Below are 15,106 nucleotides of genomic sequence, written 5' to 3'. Positions count from 1 at the left end.
AAACAGGAATTCAAAAATATTTAAACTAATATACCTAACAAAAGGATGTTGTGATGATTATTGCACATAACAAAAATGGATTAATAATATTAGGCCTGCTCAGTGGTGTCAAAAATACTCTGTAACTCTGTTACAAGGAAAAGTCCAGAAAAGTAAAAGTGCATCAAAAAAGCTACATTATAAAAGATCGGCTTTCCGGATCGGTGACGGCCGATCACCGATCGCAACATTAATTGGATAAATCGGCTACCGATCGATCAGAGCATCCCTAGTTAACTAGTTCAGTGCCAAACGACTTTCAGATCAACTATCTCACTATGGACTTCCCTGCCAAACGACTTAAATCGAGTTTTACTTGGACCCCATTAAATCTAGTAAACATGATTTCAATCGCGATTTTGTTGTTCCACCCCCCATACAACCCCATATGTCATACAGGGCAGCCATCTTTGCTTACATAACATGTAAAACATAATGGCTATTTTCTCAAGAATGCCTGAACGGATTTCCAATCTGATTTTTTTGTTTGAAAGCTGTGAACAGCCTGCACAAACATGGTGCATGATCTGTGCATGGGCGTGCATGATCTGTGCACTATAAATTACATGGAAGTCTATGGAGATTTATGGCAATATGAGCCAAAAAGCCCATATTTAATTGGCAGGGAGCGAGTTAACAGAAACAGGGTTTCAATCTAATTCCTACAGATAGTCTTTAAAAAAAAAAACAAGTGTGATGTGAGCGGTGCTATTTTGGAGTTAGTTTCTTTACTATAATACAGATTTTTATTCAGTTTTTTTTAATAAAATGTCATTTAGTTTTAGTCATAATTTAGTCACCTGAAAAGTTTTAGTTTTAGTCTAATTTTAGTTGACTAAATATCATAGGTTTTTAGGCGACTAAATCTACTGCTGATTTAGTCAACTAAAATGTATTTTGGCGGGCCTTTATGGCATCGTAATGACTGATTTAACCCTAACCCTTGACGCAATTGCCAATATATTTAGTCTTTGTTTTAGTCATCACAGCTTAGTTTTTATTTAGTTTTCTTCAGTGAAAAAAACCAAAAAAAAACAGTCGACAAACATTGTTCGTCATAGTTTTCGACGAAATCAAATAGTTTTCGACGAAATCAACACTGAATAACAAGCACTGTATAAAGCGTCTACTGATGCTGATACCAAGCGCTCCTCACCATTCTCCTCGTGCGTGCACGGCCTCGCTCCTCACCAGCCTCTTCTTGTCATCCAGAGGAGCGGACAGCCCTTTCAGCACCCTGGCACGGAAGGGCATCACCTGGCACACATTGGCACCGTCACAGAGGGTCACATGAACACAACACCCTTTAAGACCCGGAACGCATCTGTGTCCAACCACTTTAACCATGATGTTATGCTTTAGCTGTTGAAAGATAGCAGATCTACAGTGCCGCGCTGCGAGCTTGTAGGTCTGATAATTTTGGAAAAATATTTTGTGCAAGTCTTTGAATATTTTGACCCGATTCTATAAATGTCTTCTAAATCCTTCTTCTAAATCAGTGGCTCTCAATCTTTTTTCATGTCAAGGACCCCCAAAATGACATGTATTTTGCCACGGACCCCCATCTCAAAATGTGTTGTTCCAGGGACCCCCAGAAGCAGAGATTTGAGTTTCAAAAGTGTGCTTTGAAATAGATATATTCAAAGATTTGCAAAGCTTTTCACGACTTTAGATCTACAAGCTCGTATAACTGTTATTTTTCAATAGCTTAAGGTATAAAATTATTCCAGGTCTTAATGTGTCAACTCCTCCACTTTTCCACACACACAAACATTCATCACCTTCATTCAGATATAAATCAATTATAATATACACAATAAAACATCATTGTAACAACAACAGTAATGTGCAGCTCTACCTCGTGTTCAGGAAAGTTGGCCACAGCGTGGACGCAGCGCAACGAGGCGATCCGCACGTTCTACAAATGACAAACACCCCAAATAAAGAGCACATGTTAGGAACAAGGCTAGGCAATATACACTCAGCACAAAAACCTGGACCTCCAGAAATGTAGTAGGCATGATCGTGATATTGCATGTTTAACCCCCATACCAACCCATTCTTTCAAACATGGCAGCCATGTTTGTTTACATCTGAAGAAAACATAATGGCTGATAAATCATGAATGCCTGAACGGATTTCCAAGTGGATTTTTTTGTTTGAAAGCTGTGAACAGTGTGCACACACGTGGTACATCATCTAGGCATGGGCGTGCACGATCCGTGCACTATAAATTACATGGAAGTCTATGGAGACCATGGCATCGCGGGACATTGAAGAGAACAAATCATTGCAACATAAGTGTTAATAATACCACTTTGTATTGTGTTTTATACCATTTTTATCGCTGATCCGTCACCTTTACAACGAGGTACGCATTGCGAGGCGTCGTGAGCATGTAGATCGGCTATTTTCACAATTTCTGCCTCTAATATTTGACAATTTTACCAATGTTTTTAATTTGTTATTTTAGAGGTATTAAAAAGTCAATAACGTTTGACTTTAGACATGTGTATATACCCTCTACACTTAAAACTTTATGTAGGTTTGTTTACTGTTGAGTGAGAAAACAATTATGCACATTAACTCATTTAGTGCCACCCCTTTCACCACTAGAGGGCGCCCAGTGGCCATAGAAAATCCCATAGAGATATGCTGGTATATGCAGAAGCCCTGCAGCTTGCCTGAACACTTTCCTTTGTGCATGTACAGGAAGAGGATGAAGTTAGCTTGAAGTTAGCTATTGGCTACCAAGCATTTTAGAAGCCTTATTTTCGTCAACTTAGCCATGATTAAACCTTGCACACCTCATGCATGGGAAAAAAACAGAGAAGAATGAGCTCTAAAAAATCCAATGCAATCCTGGATTGCATTGGAGTGGATTTGTGCAGTTTGTTCACAGCTTTCAAACAAAAAAATCCGATTGGAAATCCGTTCAGGCATTCTTGTTGTTAGATGTTAGATGGGGTTGTATGGGGGTGGAACATGCAAAATCGCGATTGAAATCATGTTCACCAGATTTGATGGGGTCAAAAAAAAAAAAAAAAAAATATCAAAAAAATTTTTTTCAAAAAAAAAAACATTTTTTTTTTTTTTTTTTTTTTTTTTAAAGCCGAACTTGTTCGGGATCGGCACTCTGCGATACGATAATAAAGCCGAACTAGTTCGGGATTGGCACTCAATGAGTTAAGTTAATCATCTGGGGACCCCCTCCAAATAATTTGGGGACCCCCTCCCGACCCACACGTTGAGAGCCACTGATCTAGATGAACAGGCTGTGTACAGACAGACGGGTCACCCACCATGGCTGGGCTGCAGGTGAGCTTGAGCAGCCTGGACACCAGAGCCTCCAGCTGCTGCACCAGGACCTGTGGAGGGTCCAGCAGGACGGGCTGCAGGCAGGACAGAGTGGACAGCTGCACCTCCTGGTCAGAGCAGGACAGGGCCTCTAGGATCAGGTGCAGGAGCTGCCAAGGACAAGACAGTAGCACGGCAAAATACAATTATCTTGTAAGGGAAAGATGGATGGATGGAATTAAGTCGGACAAATACCTCATTTCCTGCTATCCCCGTCGAAACCGGAGATTTCCCGCTGTACCGCGCTGCCATGCCCATAGATCCCGGAAATGTAATTACCTTTAATCATTATGAAACGATTAAAAGTATGATCGCAGATCATAGCCGATTCTGACTCTTTAGGCTAACTTTATCCGGCCGTATTTCCTGTTTTGACCGGATCTAGGTTTCCATATCCGGTCTGAGGCCGCGTCATAGCTCCGATCCCATAGGTTTCCATTGTAAACAAAGGAAGGAGCTGCACGGCTATAACATGGTATTTTTTCCACACGTTTTTTTTTATTTTTTATTTGATTCTTTTACCTGCCTGGCATATGATCTGCGCACATATGATATCGTCTGCTATGTGCGCGACGTGCCCTCGCAGGATATAGCGCACCGCTCGGCCTTTTGGGTCCATGCTCAAGCTACCTCAACCCTATGTTCCCTCAGCCTTATGTTCCCTCAGCCCTATGTTCCCTCAGCCCTATGTTCCCTCAGCCCTATGTTCCCTCAGCCCTATGTTCCCTCAGACCAAAAATAGACCCTATGTTCCCTCAGCCCTATGTTCCCTCAGCCCTATGTTCCCTCAGCCCTATGTTCCCTCAACCCAAAATAGACGGTGCCATGGCATTGGTCCGACATGTCATTGTTCTGACGCCCCATTCGTCCGATGCTGGTGAATGCTAACCTGCCGACGCTGTTGAATGCTAACCTGGTGAATACTAACCTGTGAATTCTGACCTGACAACACTGGTGAATGCTAACCTTTTGATGGCTGGCGAATGCTGACCTGCCGATGCTGGTGAATGCTAACCTGGTGAATGTTAACCTGAAGAATGCTAACCTGATGATACTGGTGAATGCTAACCTGGTTAATTACGACCGTAGGTCGCAGTTTACTTACACTCTCATACTATCCAAACCTCCACCGGCCGTCAGTCCCTCCGTCCGTCTGTCTGTCCCTCCGTCACGTCACTCGTCACACGTCACACTTTCCCCCTACTCATATCTCCACCACCGTTGCCCCGATCCATGCCAAAATTTACACACAAACTCTTTGCCTGCCAAACTACAACCTCCAAGGACCCCCGGAGCTCCAGGGACCCCCAGGTCCCTAGGGGACCCCCAGTTGTAAAAGATGACCAAATGTGCAAAAATTACCAAATGACCACCCCAACGGGGCTGCTCACTGGGAATTCCCGGGGACCACCGACTCCTGGTGCTTCAGAACGGATGCAAAAGTGGTGTCGCCCCCAGTGGAGGACCCCCGCCACTGCAGCGCACATAAAATGCCGTAACTCGGGCTAGGAGCGACCAAGAGAGCCGGGGCCGGTACCTATTCGTCCGCCTCGGCGGCGTGGAGACCCCACCCCTCATTTCTCACATGGCCCTCTTCTAGCGCCACCATGAGGCCGATTCTTGCAAAACACATTTTTGGACACTGCTCCTACAATTTCTTTCCAAAAATCACGCAAATCGGTACACAGTATGTCTACACTCATGTCATCAACATGGATCTGTCCCATATAGCGCCTCCATCAGGCCAATTTTTTTTAAATACATTTTTTTTTTTTGGACACTGCTCTTGTCTGTCTCTTATCAGGGCTGAGGGAACATAGGGTCTATTTTTGGGTTGAGGGAACATAGGGCTGAGGGAACATAGGGTCTATTTTGGAATTGAGGGAACATAGGGCTGAGGGAACATAGGGTCTATTTTGGAATTGAGGGAACATAGGGCTGGGGGAAACATAGGGTTGAGGGAACATAGGGTATAATAAATTGTTAGGGAGTGAGGGAACATAGGGCTGAGGGAACATAGGGCTGAGGGAACATAAGGCTGAGGGAACATAGGGTTGAGGTAGCTTGAGCATGACCCCGGCCTTTTACATTAGTTTTTTTGTAAACAGCTGCAGATACAGCCCAACAACGGATATTTCCTTTTCCAATGGGATTGTTTTTTTTCTAAAGCTGCGATCCGGTCTGCAACGCTGGTAGATGTTACATGATGCGTGCACGTGCCCACGTTAACAATTTCTCTGCCATTTTAAACATAGCTGTAGTAAGCAGCTGCCAAATTGTCCTTACCTTTTAGCGTGGGCACGCGCACGCATCGTGCACAATCTGTGCGCGACTCATCTAGTAGACGTGTAGACTCGGTGACAAGCTTTCGAATACAAAAAACCCCATTGAAAAAGACATATCCGTTGCCACGCTGTATTCCTGCTTATCCGCCAGTGTTTACATGAAAAAACATTGAAAAAAAGCCAGGCATGCGCTATGGTAACACGTGGACACGTTCGCGCACAAAACGCACGATATGTGCGGGGATCATAATCCAGGCGTGTAGAGACTGGATCAAAGTTTCCAAACGCAAAAATCCGATTGAAAAACGAGCATTCCATCGCCGAGTAGCTTCCACTTCTGTTACACAGTAAACCAATGGAGGCGGGACTATGGCCCAGGCTCAGACTGGATACGGAAAGCTGGATCCGGTCCAGACCGGAAATGACCGGATACAGTTAGGGGGGCGGACCTAAAGAGCCAGAATCAGCGAAAATCTGCGCTAATACTTTTAATCCTTTCATAATGATTAAAGCTAATTAAACTTTACGGGCTCTACGGGCATGGCAGCGCGGTACAGCGGGAAATCTACGGTTTCTACGGGGATCGCGAGGTATGAGTTAAAAGGTAAGGACAATTTGGCAGTTGCTGAGTTCAGGCTATGTTTAAAATGGCAGAGAAAAAGGTACTATAGTCTAGAGCCCGACCGATACCATATTTTTCGACCGATACCGATATCCCGATGTTGGAGAGTGCTAGACACCGATACCGATACGATACCGATGTTTTGTAAAAAAAAAAAAAAAAAAAAAGTTTTTGTTACAAAACATTAAAAAAGTGTTTTTTTAATGTTTTGTAAAAAAAATGTTTTTTTTTTTTCTTTTTCTTTTTTTTTTACATACAAGGTTTCCACCAGACATTATATAGCCTATATGGTTCTGTATCCGTATATCAGACAGTTTGAGCAGATTTCATTCCAATTGGTTGTATGAATTTTACAGGCCAACCTGACCTGGCGGAGATATTCCCCCACGCAGACATTATATAGCCTATATATGGTTCTGTAACCGTATATCAGACAGTTTGAGCAGATTTCATTCCAATTGATTATATGAATTTTACACGCCAACCTGACCTGGCGGAGATATTCCCCCACGCAGACATTATATAGCATATAGGCCTATATGGTTCTGTATCCATATCTGTCAGTTTGCACAGATTTATTCATTATTATTATTATTATGCATAGTATATAAATGAAGCCAGGCAGGGCTGCGAGAAACCCTAACTAATTTGTTTTAAGGTCAAAAAGTAATGTGGAGTAGCTTAACAAAAAAAAAAGAAAAAAATAGACGATCTACAAGCCCACAACGCCTTGCCGCATGACAAGCTGAGAGCTTGTACATCATGGAGACGTTCGCGGATTTTAGGGACCGTCAACAAATTACAGATTGCAATTTTAAAAAATACAACATGTCCTTGACAAAAGCACATGGAAAGACCAAAAAATAAATGGTGTGCAAGGTGCATCGTGTAGCCATGGGCCAAGAACATTATGGTGTAATTTGGTAATTCCAGGTGCTTTTGTCTAGGAGATGTAGCATTTTTCTAAATTGCTATCTGTAATTTGTTGACGGTCCCTAATCCCACAGCAGCAACAGGCAGCAGGGAGCCTGTCTCCCCAAGTAGCTAAACTAAGCTGCTAAATGCTAACCCAAACTCGCTCAGCTCTGCAAAGTGCAAACATGGAGCCACAGATAAAACCACTACCAGTACCACACCAGTCTCAAATCAAAACGTTTTGAATGTCATCTTGTTAAATGTACAGTACATCTAAGCATAAGCACTATGTACAACTTCTGCTACAGCAATGGATGTCTGCTGCGTCTGCTGGGTAGAGCGACCGTATTCAATATTATATGGATTATTATCATGTTTCTTCATATGGATGGATTGGCTATGGAATCAAATGGATCATTATCATATCTTTTCCATACGGACTGGTCTGGATATCAAATGGATTTTTTTTTGCGATGCGTCCCACGGTCCCAAAGTCTCATAAACATCGATGGAGAAAACATTCTGCCAACATGACAAGAAGTAGTAAGTACATATAAGCCTATATCTGCAAAGGATTATATCAACAAGGTTTAGCCACGCCATGTGTTGGCTTGGCTGACGTCAATAAACAAAAACCTTCACTGATCACGGTGCAAAAATGGAACCAAATGGACCCATTTGCACCTCTTCCATTTGTACACACTGAGTTACATACCCATAACATTTGGTTCCTAACTATCATTTAGCTGGGGACCCCCTGGAACTCCCTCGAGGACCCCCTGTCCCCTTTGTGGATTTTCACATAATATTATGTGACATAATTAATGTTACACTCGTCATCAGTTCAAGTCAGTGCGGCCTTTATGGGTGTTATATTGCCCTCTGCTGGATAGTTATATTACTGCAGCTTGGGTTTGCCTGGTTGAACAAGGCAGAAGACGCTCTATCAATGAATATGTCACTTGTATAAAACATCGGACATCGGTGAAATAATTCACCGATGTTCGATACCCCTCCGATATCTTAAAAACGGCCGATATATCGCCGTTACCGATATATCTGTCGGGCTCTACTATAGTCTGGTTGCCCTCCACACTAAAAACGAAAACAAAACTAAGCTATGATGTCTAAAACTAAGACTAATCATATTTGTCGACAAATAAAAACAAGAATAAAATGTTAGGGAGGGACTAGTGGAGAAGAGGTCCAGCAGAACTAAAAGACAAGTCATGTTATGTTTGGTTGCACTCTGAAAATAGCTGCAAAACAGCTATTTTCAACATGCAACCAAGTGTAAAATCAGCCATTACGACACCACCAAAAGCCCGCCACAATACATATTTGTCGACAAAATCAACTGTAGATGTATGTCAACAAAGACAAGACAGTTTATGTTATGATACAGCAACACATGGCAAGCAGCAAGACCTGGCAAGGCTTGGCTGGACATGGACTATAGAACACTGGCAGTAATGAGAGTAATGCCGTTGTGTCAGTTTCATTGGTGTAAAAACATGTGTTTACTTAAGTAAAAGTATCAATACTGCAATATAATAATACTCGGTTACAAGTAAAATTCTGGAATAAAATAAATACTTGAGTAAAAGTACAACAGTGTTGGCATCAAAACGTACTTAAAGTACCAAAAGTAAAAGCACTAAATGTTTGAAAATAGCAGATCTACAAGCTCACAATGCGTCGTTCAAATAGCCACAGTATACAATAGGGTACAATAGTGGTTCATGTATGTTTTATAATATTATAATTTTTATCTGCAAAGTAACTAGTACTAAAGTTTTCAAATAATTGTAGTGGAGTAAAAGACAAAGTACAATATTTGGATACGAGATGTAATGGAGTAGAAGTAAAAGTATTGGAAATTGGAAATACTCAAGTAAAGTACAGATACCTCAAAATTGTACTGAAGTACATTATGTAAGTAAATATACTTAGTTACTTTACACCACTGGTCAGTTTAACGTTCTACCTGCTCCACAAGGTACATTCACTGAGTTTTTTTTTATTTATTTTTTATTTTTTTATATGGAGAGCATCAGGAGGACAATATATTCATGGAATATAAATAACCACAGCTTAATGTGTCCACATTGCGTTGATATATAATACATAGGATTTGCCTAGTATTTGTGTTGGTTTTAGTTTGTTTAGTAAGCACACAATGCAGTTTTTCATTTTGTTTTTTATTTCATTATCAGTTAACTAAAATGTTCTTTAACGTATAGTTCTTGCTATTTAGTTTTAGTTAAGCATAATAAGCTTAGAGGTGAAAAGGTCACAGGTGTCAGCTCATCAGATCTTTAACTACAGAGGATGGAAGTAATTAGTGAAGTCAGCTGGTTAATAATGTATGATCCACTTCACTGCCACCAATCCTTTTAGCAGGACAACTAAAGTTCTTCTTTCACAACCTTACTTTTTTTTTACACTGCAGGACACATGGTTCATGTATCAAGTAGGGCTGTCACAATTATTAAATAATGGTCTAATCGCAATTATTTGACATAATAGCAATTACTTTGAAATAATCGTCATAATCGTTTACATGTTGACAAATTGTCATATTTTCAAACATTTTCAAAAATAGTGGAAATAGCCGTTGTACAAGCTCAACGCGCCGCGATGCGTTGTGAGGCGTTGTGAGCTTGTAGAACGGCTATTTCCACTATCAATGTTCTTTTTCAAGTATAACGTTGTCAAATAATTTATTTTTATCGGTTAAGTGTCGTATCTGCCATGTGCAACTTCAAAGCCTACAAGCCAAACAGAAATGTAATTGTCAACGACAGAAACACAATTAAATCGTTAATCGCAATTATTTGAGTGACAATTAATCATCATGTAAAATGTCATAAGTGTGACAGCCCTAGTATCAAGTGTGTTTCCTCAATGCATATTTTTGAGGATTCAAAAGATGCAATTGGAAATTGCAAGTGTGGTTGATGTGACGCGAGTCACACTTGCAAATTAAATCCGCCTTACCATTTGAATTCTCCCCAGTCAAGTCAATGGGGAAAATGTATTCACTAATAAACTAGACCAGGTCACCTGGACGTGCCAGACCCGCAATGAAAACTAGTATGGCACTGAACTAACACATGAACACACAGGATTTTATAGTCTCAGCAACAAAGCGTAGTGAGCTTGTAGATCGGCTGTTTTCACTAGTATGGCACTGAACTAACACATGAACACACAGGATTGTATAGGCTGAGCAGCTGGAAATGTTTGTGAGCTTGGAGATGGGCTGAGGAATTTATAGTGTCAGCAGCTCGTCAGCCAACTCAACTCAGCTGGTCCTGTACAGGTGACGGCACTCAAGGCAATCAGCCCAGCAAGGGAAGGGAGGGGCAGATGAGCAGAGGAAAAGAGGGACAGGCAGAGGAGGAAAAGAGGGATATATATATATATATATGTATATATATATATACATATATATACATATATATTAAGGGTGGGGGAAAAAATCGATATGAATCGATTATCGGTTTCAACACTAGCGATACGGCCGCATCGATGCGCGTTTACCCGGATCGGTCCATATCGCGGCCGTATCGGTCGATGTATCGGTCCTAAAGTTATTAATCGGATTAATCGGATTTTAGCATTAAATAATTAACCTGCTGTGAAATTCTGAACTTACTTACTCATCGTTTACTGTTACAAATCATTACTTCAAAAGTGAGCGCTGCTAGCAGTCAGTGCTGCAGTGCAATGGAAAGAAAAAAAAGAAAAAGCTGCCTGCTTCTCTGTCCTCCGCTAGAGCTGGGTTTCCGCGTACTGCAGTCACTGTCCTGCGGGAAGCCGCAGATCTACAAGCCCACAGGGTGTTGTATGTGGATGGGTTGTAAACTTATAGATCTGCTACTTCCGACATAGCACACTGGTGCGTGTATGACGCTCGCATGTGCGACACACAGCGACTTGTAAACAAACCAACAACGTGGTAGACTAGTTCCATCACTATTCACTATGGGTTATTCCAGTGGAGAAACGCAAGTTTGGATTTTATAAGAATGCGACAGTAATGGATTGGATAACACTTTTCCCAGTAGAACCATCAGAAGTCCCCGCGCTTGTCGACAGCAAAGGTAATAATCACAGCATCAGCTTTTATTGCAAAGGGCGACTATAGAGTATTGGTTTTCAAAGTGGGGTCCGGGGACCCCCAAGGGTCCTTGAGGGAGTTCTAGGGGGTCCTCGGCAAAATGATAGGAACCAAATGGACCCTTGGGTATGTGTAACTCAGCAGGGGAGTGTACAAATGGAACCAAATGGACCCTAATGAACCCTTGGGTATGTGTAACTCAATGGAGTGTACAAATGGAACCAAATGGACCCTAATGGGTCCATTTGGTTCCATTTAAACTTAAGACAAGAGCCTGATCCATATGTCAAACTGGGGGTCCTTGACATTGATTTTTGATTTTTTTTAGAACTACTGCAGTAGAGCCATACGATAACAAGTAGACATGATGTGTGCCAGACTTCAAATGTTGCACTTACTTTATACTGCTGTTGTTACTGTTGTAAAGTGGATCTCTTCGAAATGATCTTATTGACTGAACTAGAAAAATATTGTTCCTTCGAAACAATTGTGGGCTCGCTTCAAGCCAGAAAACAATGGCTATAAAAGTACAAAATGTCAAGATCGCAGGCAGTGCTCTCTTTGACGTTACTGACGTCAAAGATCGGTCCATTTTGTTCCAAAAATGTGTTGTGCAAAAGTTGACCCGCTGGTGGCGCTATAACAGGCCAATGTAAGAAGGGTGGTATCTGCTCCTTGACCTATTGGGAATGTGCTTGCAAGATTTCACGCACATTGCAGGCTGTGTTCATGATTTGAGGTGTTTTTGGCTTTGGCCACTTTATCGCTGCTTGCAGCTATATTCATTATTATTATTTTTTTTGTGTGTGCGCACTTCATAGGCATATTAGATAAAGGTCCTTAGATTGTGTGTAGAATGTTTCATGCAAATTGCAAAAATAAATCCTAACGAGTTTAAGCGTTTCACAAACTGCTCAAGATGATATAGCGCCCCCCTTTGGCCAATTGGGGTAAGATTGGTTTTAGTGATATTTGGACTAACACTCTACATCTTTGCCAAATGCCATGAACATGTTACTTTGCATGTATGATTTAGAGGCAGAAGAATAATTTGCATAAAACTGCAATATTCATTGAATTTATTTTAAAAAGCATGTTTCAATTTTAAAGAAATCCGATCTGACAGATCTTTAGATATCGGTCCAAAGTTCACGTAAAAAAAGTTTTGTGCACGTGGAGCGAAAATTCCAGAATAAAAGCGGGTTTACGCGTTTTACAAACTGCTCAATATGGCGGAAAATCGGGGGGCGGAGCTTACTTAACAACGACACAGATGTCTTCCGCTCGAGTCAAAGCACGCGTGTAACAAGTTGCATGTCTTCAAACGAAACGAGTCATGACTTATGCCCATTTGAAGTTTGAATTTTCAAACGCTTCGTATAGCGCCCCCCTTTGTCCGATTGGAATAAAATTGGTTTCAGTGATACTTTGACTAACCCTCCACATCTTTGCCAAATGCCATGAACGTGTAACTTTGCATGTATGATTTAGAGGCCGAAGAATAATTTGCATAAAACCGCAACATTGATTGAATTATTAATAAAATATATTTCACTTTAAAAGAAATCCGCCGAGACTAGTTTGACCGTATTGGTCCAAAGTTCATGTGAAAAAAGTTTCATGCGCGTATCGCAAAGATCCCAGGAGGAGATAGATTTTTACTGTTTTTCATATAATTCCAAATTCTGAGGGATCTAAAGGTCAGAGGTCAAAAGTCAGAGCGTAAAAGTTGTTCGGCATGAGGAGACGCATACGTGTATACAGGTTTCATGGCTGTACGTATAACAGAGCATGAGCTATACCTGTTCAAAGTTCGCACTTTCGAAGGCTTCCTACAGCGCCACCATTTGGCCGATTGCTGTAAAAAGTAATAGCACACGTCGCCACAGTAAGCTGAACACATTGATGTTTTTATTTTCATTTTCTCACTAAGTATGTAGGAGTAGAAAGGAACCGAAGTTTTGAGGAGAACTTGATATGACGGTTAGATATTGTCACTAGAAAAATATTGTTCCTTCGAAACAATTGTGGGCTCGCTTCAAGCCAGAAAACAATGGCTATAAAAGCACAAAATGTCAAGATCGCAGGCAGTGCTCTCTTTGACGTTACTGACGTCAAAGATTGGTCCATTTTGTTCCAAAAATGTGTTGTGCAAAAGTTGACCCGCTGGTGGCGCTATAACAGGCCAATGTGAGAAGGTTGGTATCCGTTCCTTGACCTATTGGGAATGTGCTTGCAAGATTTCACGCACATCCCAGGCTGTGTTCATGATTTGAGGTGTTTTTGGCTTTGGCCACTTTATCGCTGCTTGCAGCTATATTTATTATTATTATTTCATAATTTTTTTGTGTGCACTTCATAGGCATGTTAGATAAAGGTGGTTAGATTGCGTGTAGAATGTTTCATGCAAATTGCAAAAAAAAACCTAGAATAAAAACGGGTTTAAGCGTTTTACAAACTGCTCAAAATGATATAGCGCCCCCCTTTGGCCATTTGGGGTAAGATTGGTTTCAGTGATATTTGAACTAACCCTCTACACTATTTTGTCATGAAAATGTGACTTTGCAAGTATGTTTTAGAGGCAGAAGAATAATTTGCATAAAAATGCAATATTGTTTGAATTATTTAAAAAAGCATGTTTCAATGTTAAAGAAATCCGATCTGACAGATCTTTAGATATCGGTCCAAAGTTCACGTAAAAAAAGTTTTGTGCATGTGACGCGAAAATTCCAGAATAAAAGCGGGTTTACGCGTTTTACAAACTGCTCAAAATGGCGGAAAATTGAAGGGCGGAGCTTACTTAACAACGACACAGATGTCTTCCGCTTGAGTCAAAGCACGCGTGTAACAAGTTGCATGTCTTCAAACGAAACGAGTCATGACTTATGCCCGTTTGAAGTTTGAATTTTCAGACGCTTCGTATAGCGCCCCCCTTTGGCCGATTGGAATAAAATTGGTTTCAGTGATACTTTGACTAACCCTCCACATCTTTGCCAAATGCCATGAACGTGTAACTTTGCATGTATGATTTAGAGGCCGAAGAATAATTTGCATAAAACCGCAATATTGATTGAATTATTAAAAAAATATATTTCACTTTAAAAGAAATCCGCCGAGACTAGTTTGATCGTATTGGTCCAAAGTTCATGTGAAAAAAGTTTTGTGCGCGTAATGCAAAAATCCCAGGAGGAGATAGATTTTTACTGTTTTTTATATAATTCAAAATTCTGGGGGATATAAAGGTCAGAGGTCAAAAGTCAGAGCGTAAAAGTTGTTCGGCATGAGGAGACGCATACGTGTATACAGGTTTCATGACTGTACGACGTATAACAGAGCATGAGCTCCATCTGTTCAAAGTTCGCACTTTCGAAGGCTTCCTACAGCGCCACCATTTGGCCGATTGCTGTAAAAAATAATAGCACACTTCGCCACTGTAAGCTGAACACATTGATGTTTTTATTTTCATTTTCTGTCTAAGTATGTAGGAGTAGAAAGGAACCGAAGTTTTGAGGAGAACTTGATATGACGGTTAGATATTGTCACTAGAAAAATATTGTTCCTTCGAAACAATTGTGGGCTCACTTCAAGCCAGAAAACAATGGCTATAAAAGTACAAAATGTCAAGATCGCAGGCAGTGCTCTCTTTGACGTTACTGACGTCAAAGATTGGTCCATTTTGTTCCAAAAATGTGTTGTGCAAAAGTTGACCCGCTGGTGGCGCTATAACAGGCCAATGTAAGAAGGGTGGTATCTGTTCCTTGA

The 15,106-nt window shown here is 41.0% G+C and overlaps 1 protein-coding gene across 1 annotated transcript in view; it reads right to left on the bottom strand.

Moving 5' to 3' along the window:
* LOC308303563 (MMS19 nucleotide excision repair protein homolog) overlaps positions 1-15,106 on the bottom strand; it is a gene marked incomplete at its 5' end in the record, with an annotated part of 89,914 nt that overhangs the window by 2,081 nt on the left and 72,727 nt on the right. Inside the window, 3 exons of the mRNA XM_080747963.1 lie at positions 1,196-1,296; positions 1,898-1,957; positions 3,342-3,506. Coding sequence (XP_080604089.1) covers positions 1,196-1,296; positions 1,898-1,957; positions 3,342-3,506 — 326 coding nt within the window. The remainder of the gene's footprint in view (positions 1-1,195; positions 1,297-1,897; positions 1,958-3,341; positions 3,507-15,106) is intronic.

This window comes from Nannobrachium achirus (assembly GCF_963921795.1).
Source record: "Nannobrachium achirus genome assembly, chromosome: 18".
NCBI lineage: Eukaryota > Metazoa > Chordata > Actinopteri > Myctophiformes > Myctophidae > Nannobrachium > Nannobrachium achirus.
The sequence above is the reverse complement of the archived record's forward strand: the minus strand, read 5'-3'. Positions and strand labels throughout refer to the sequence as shown.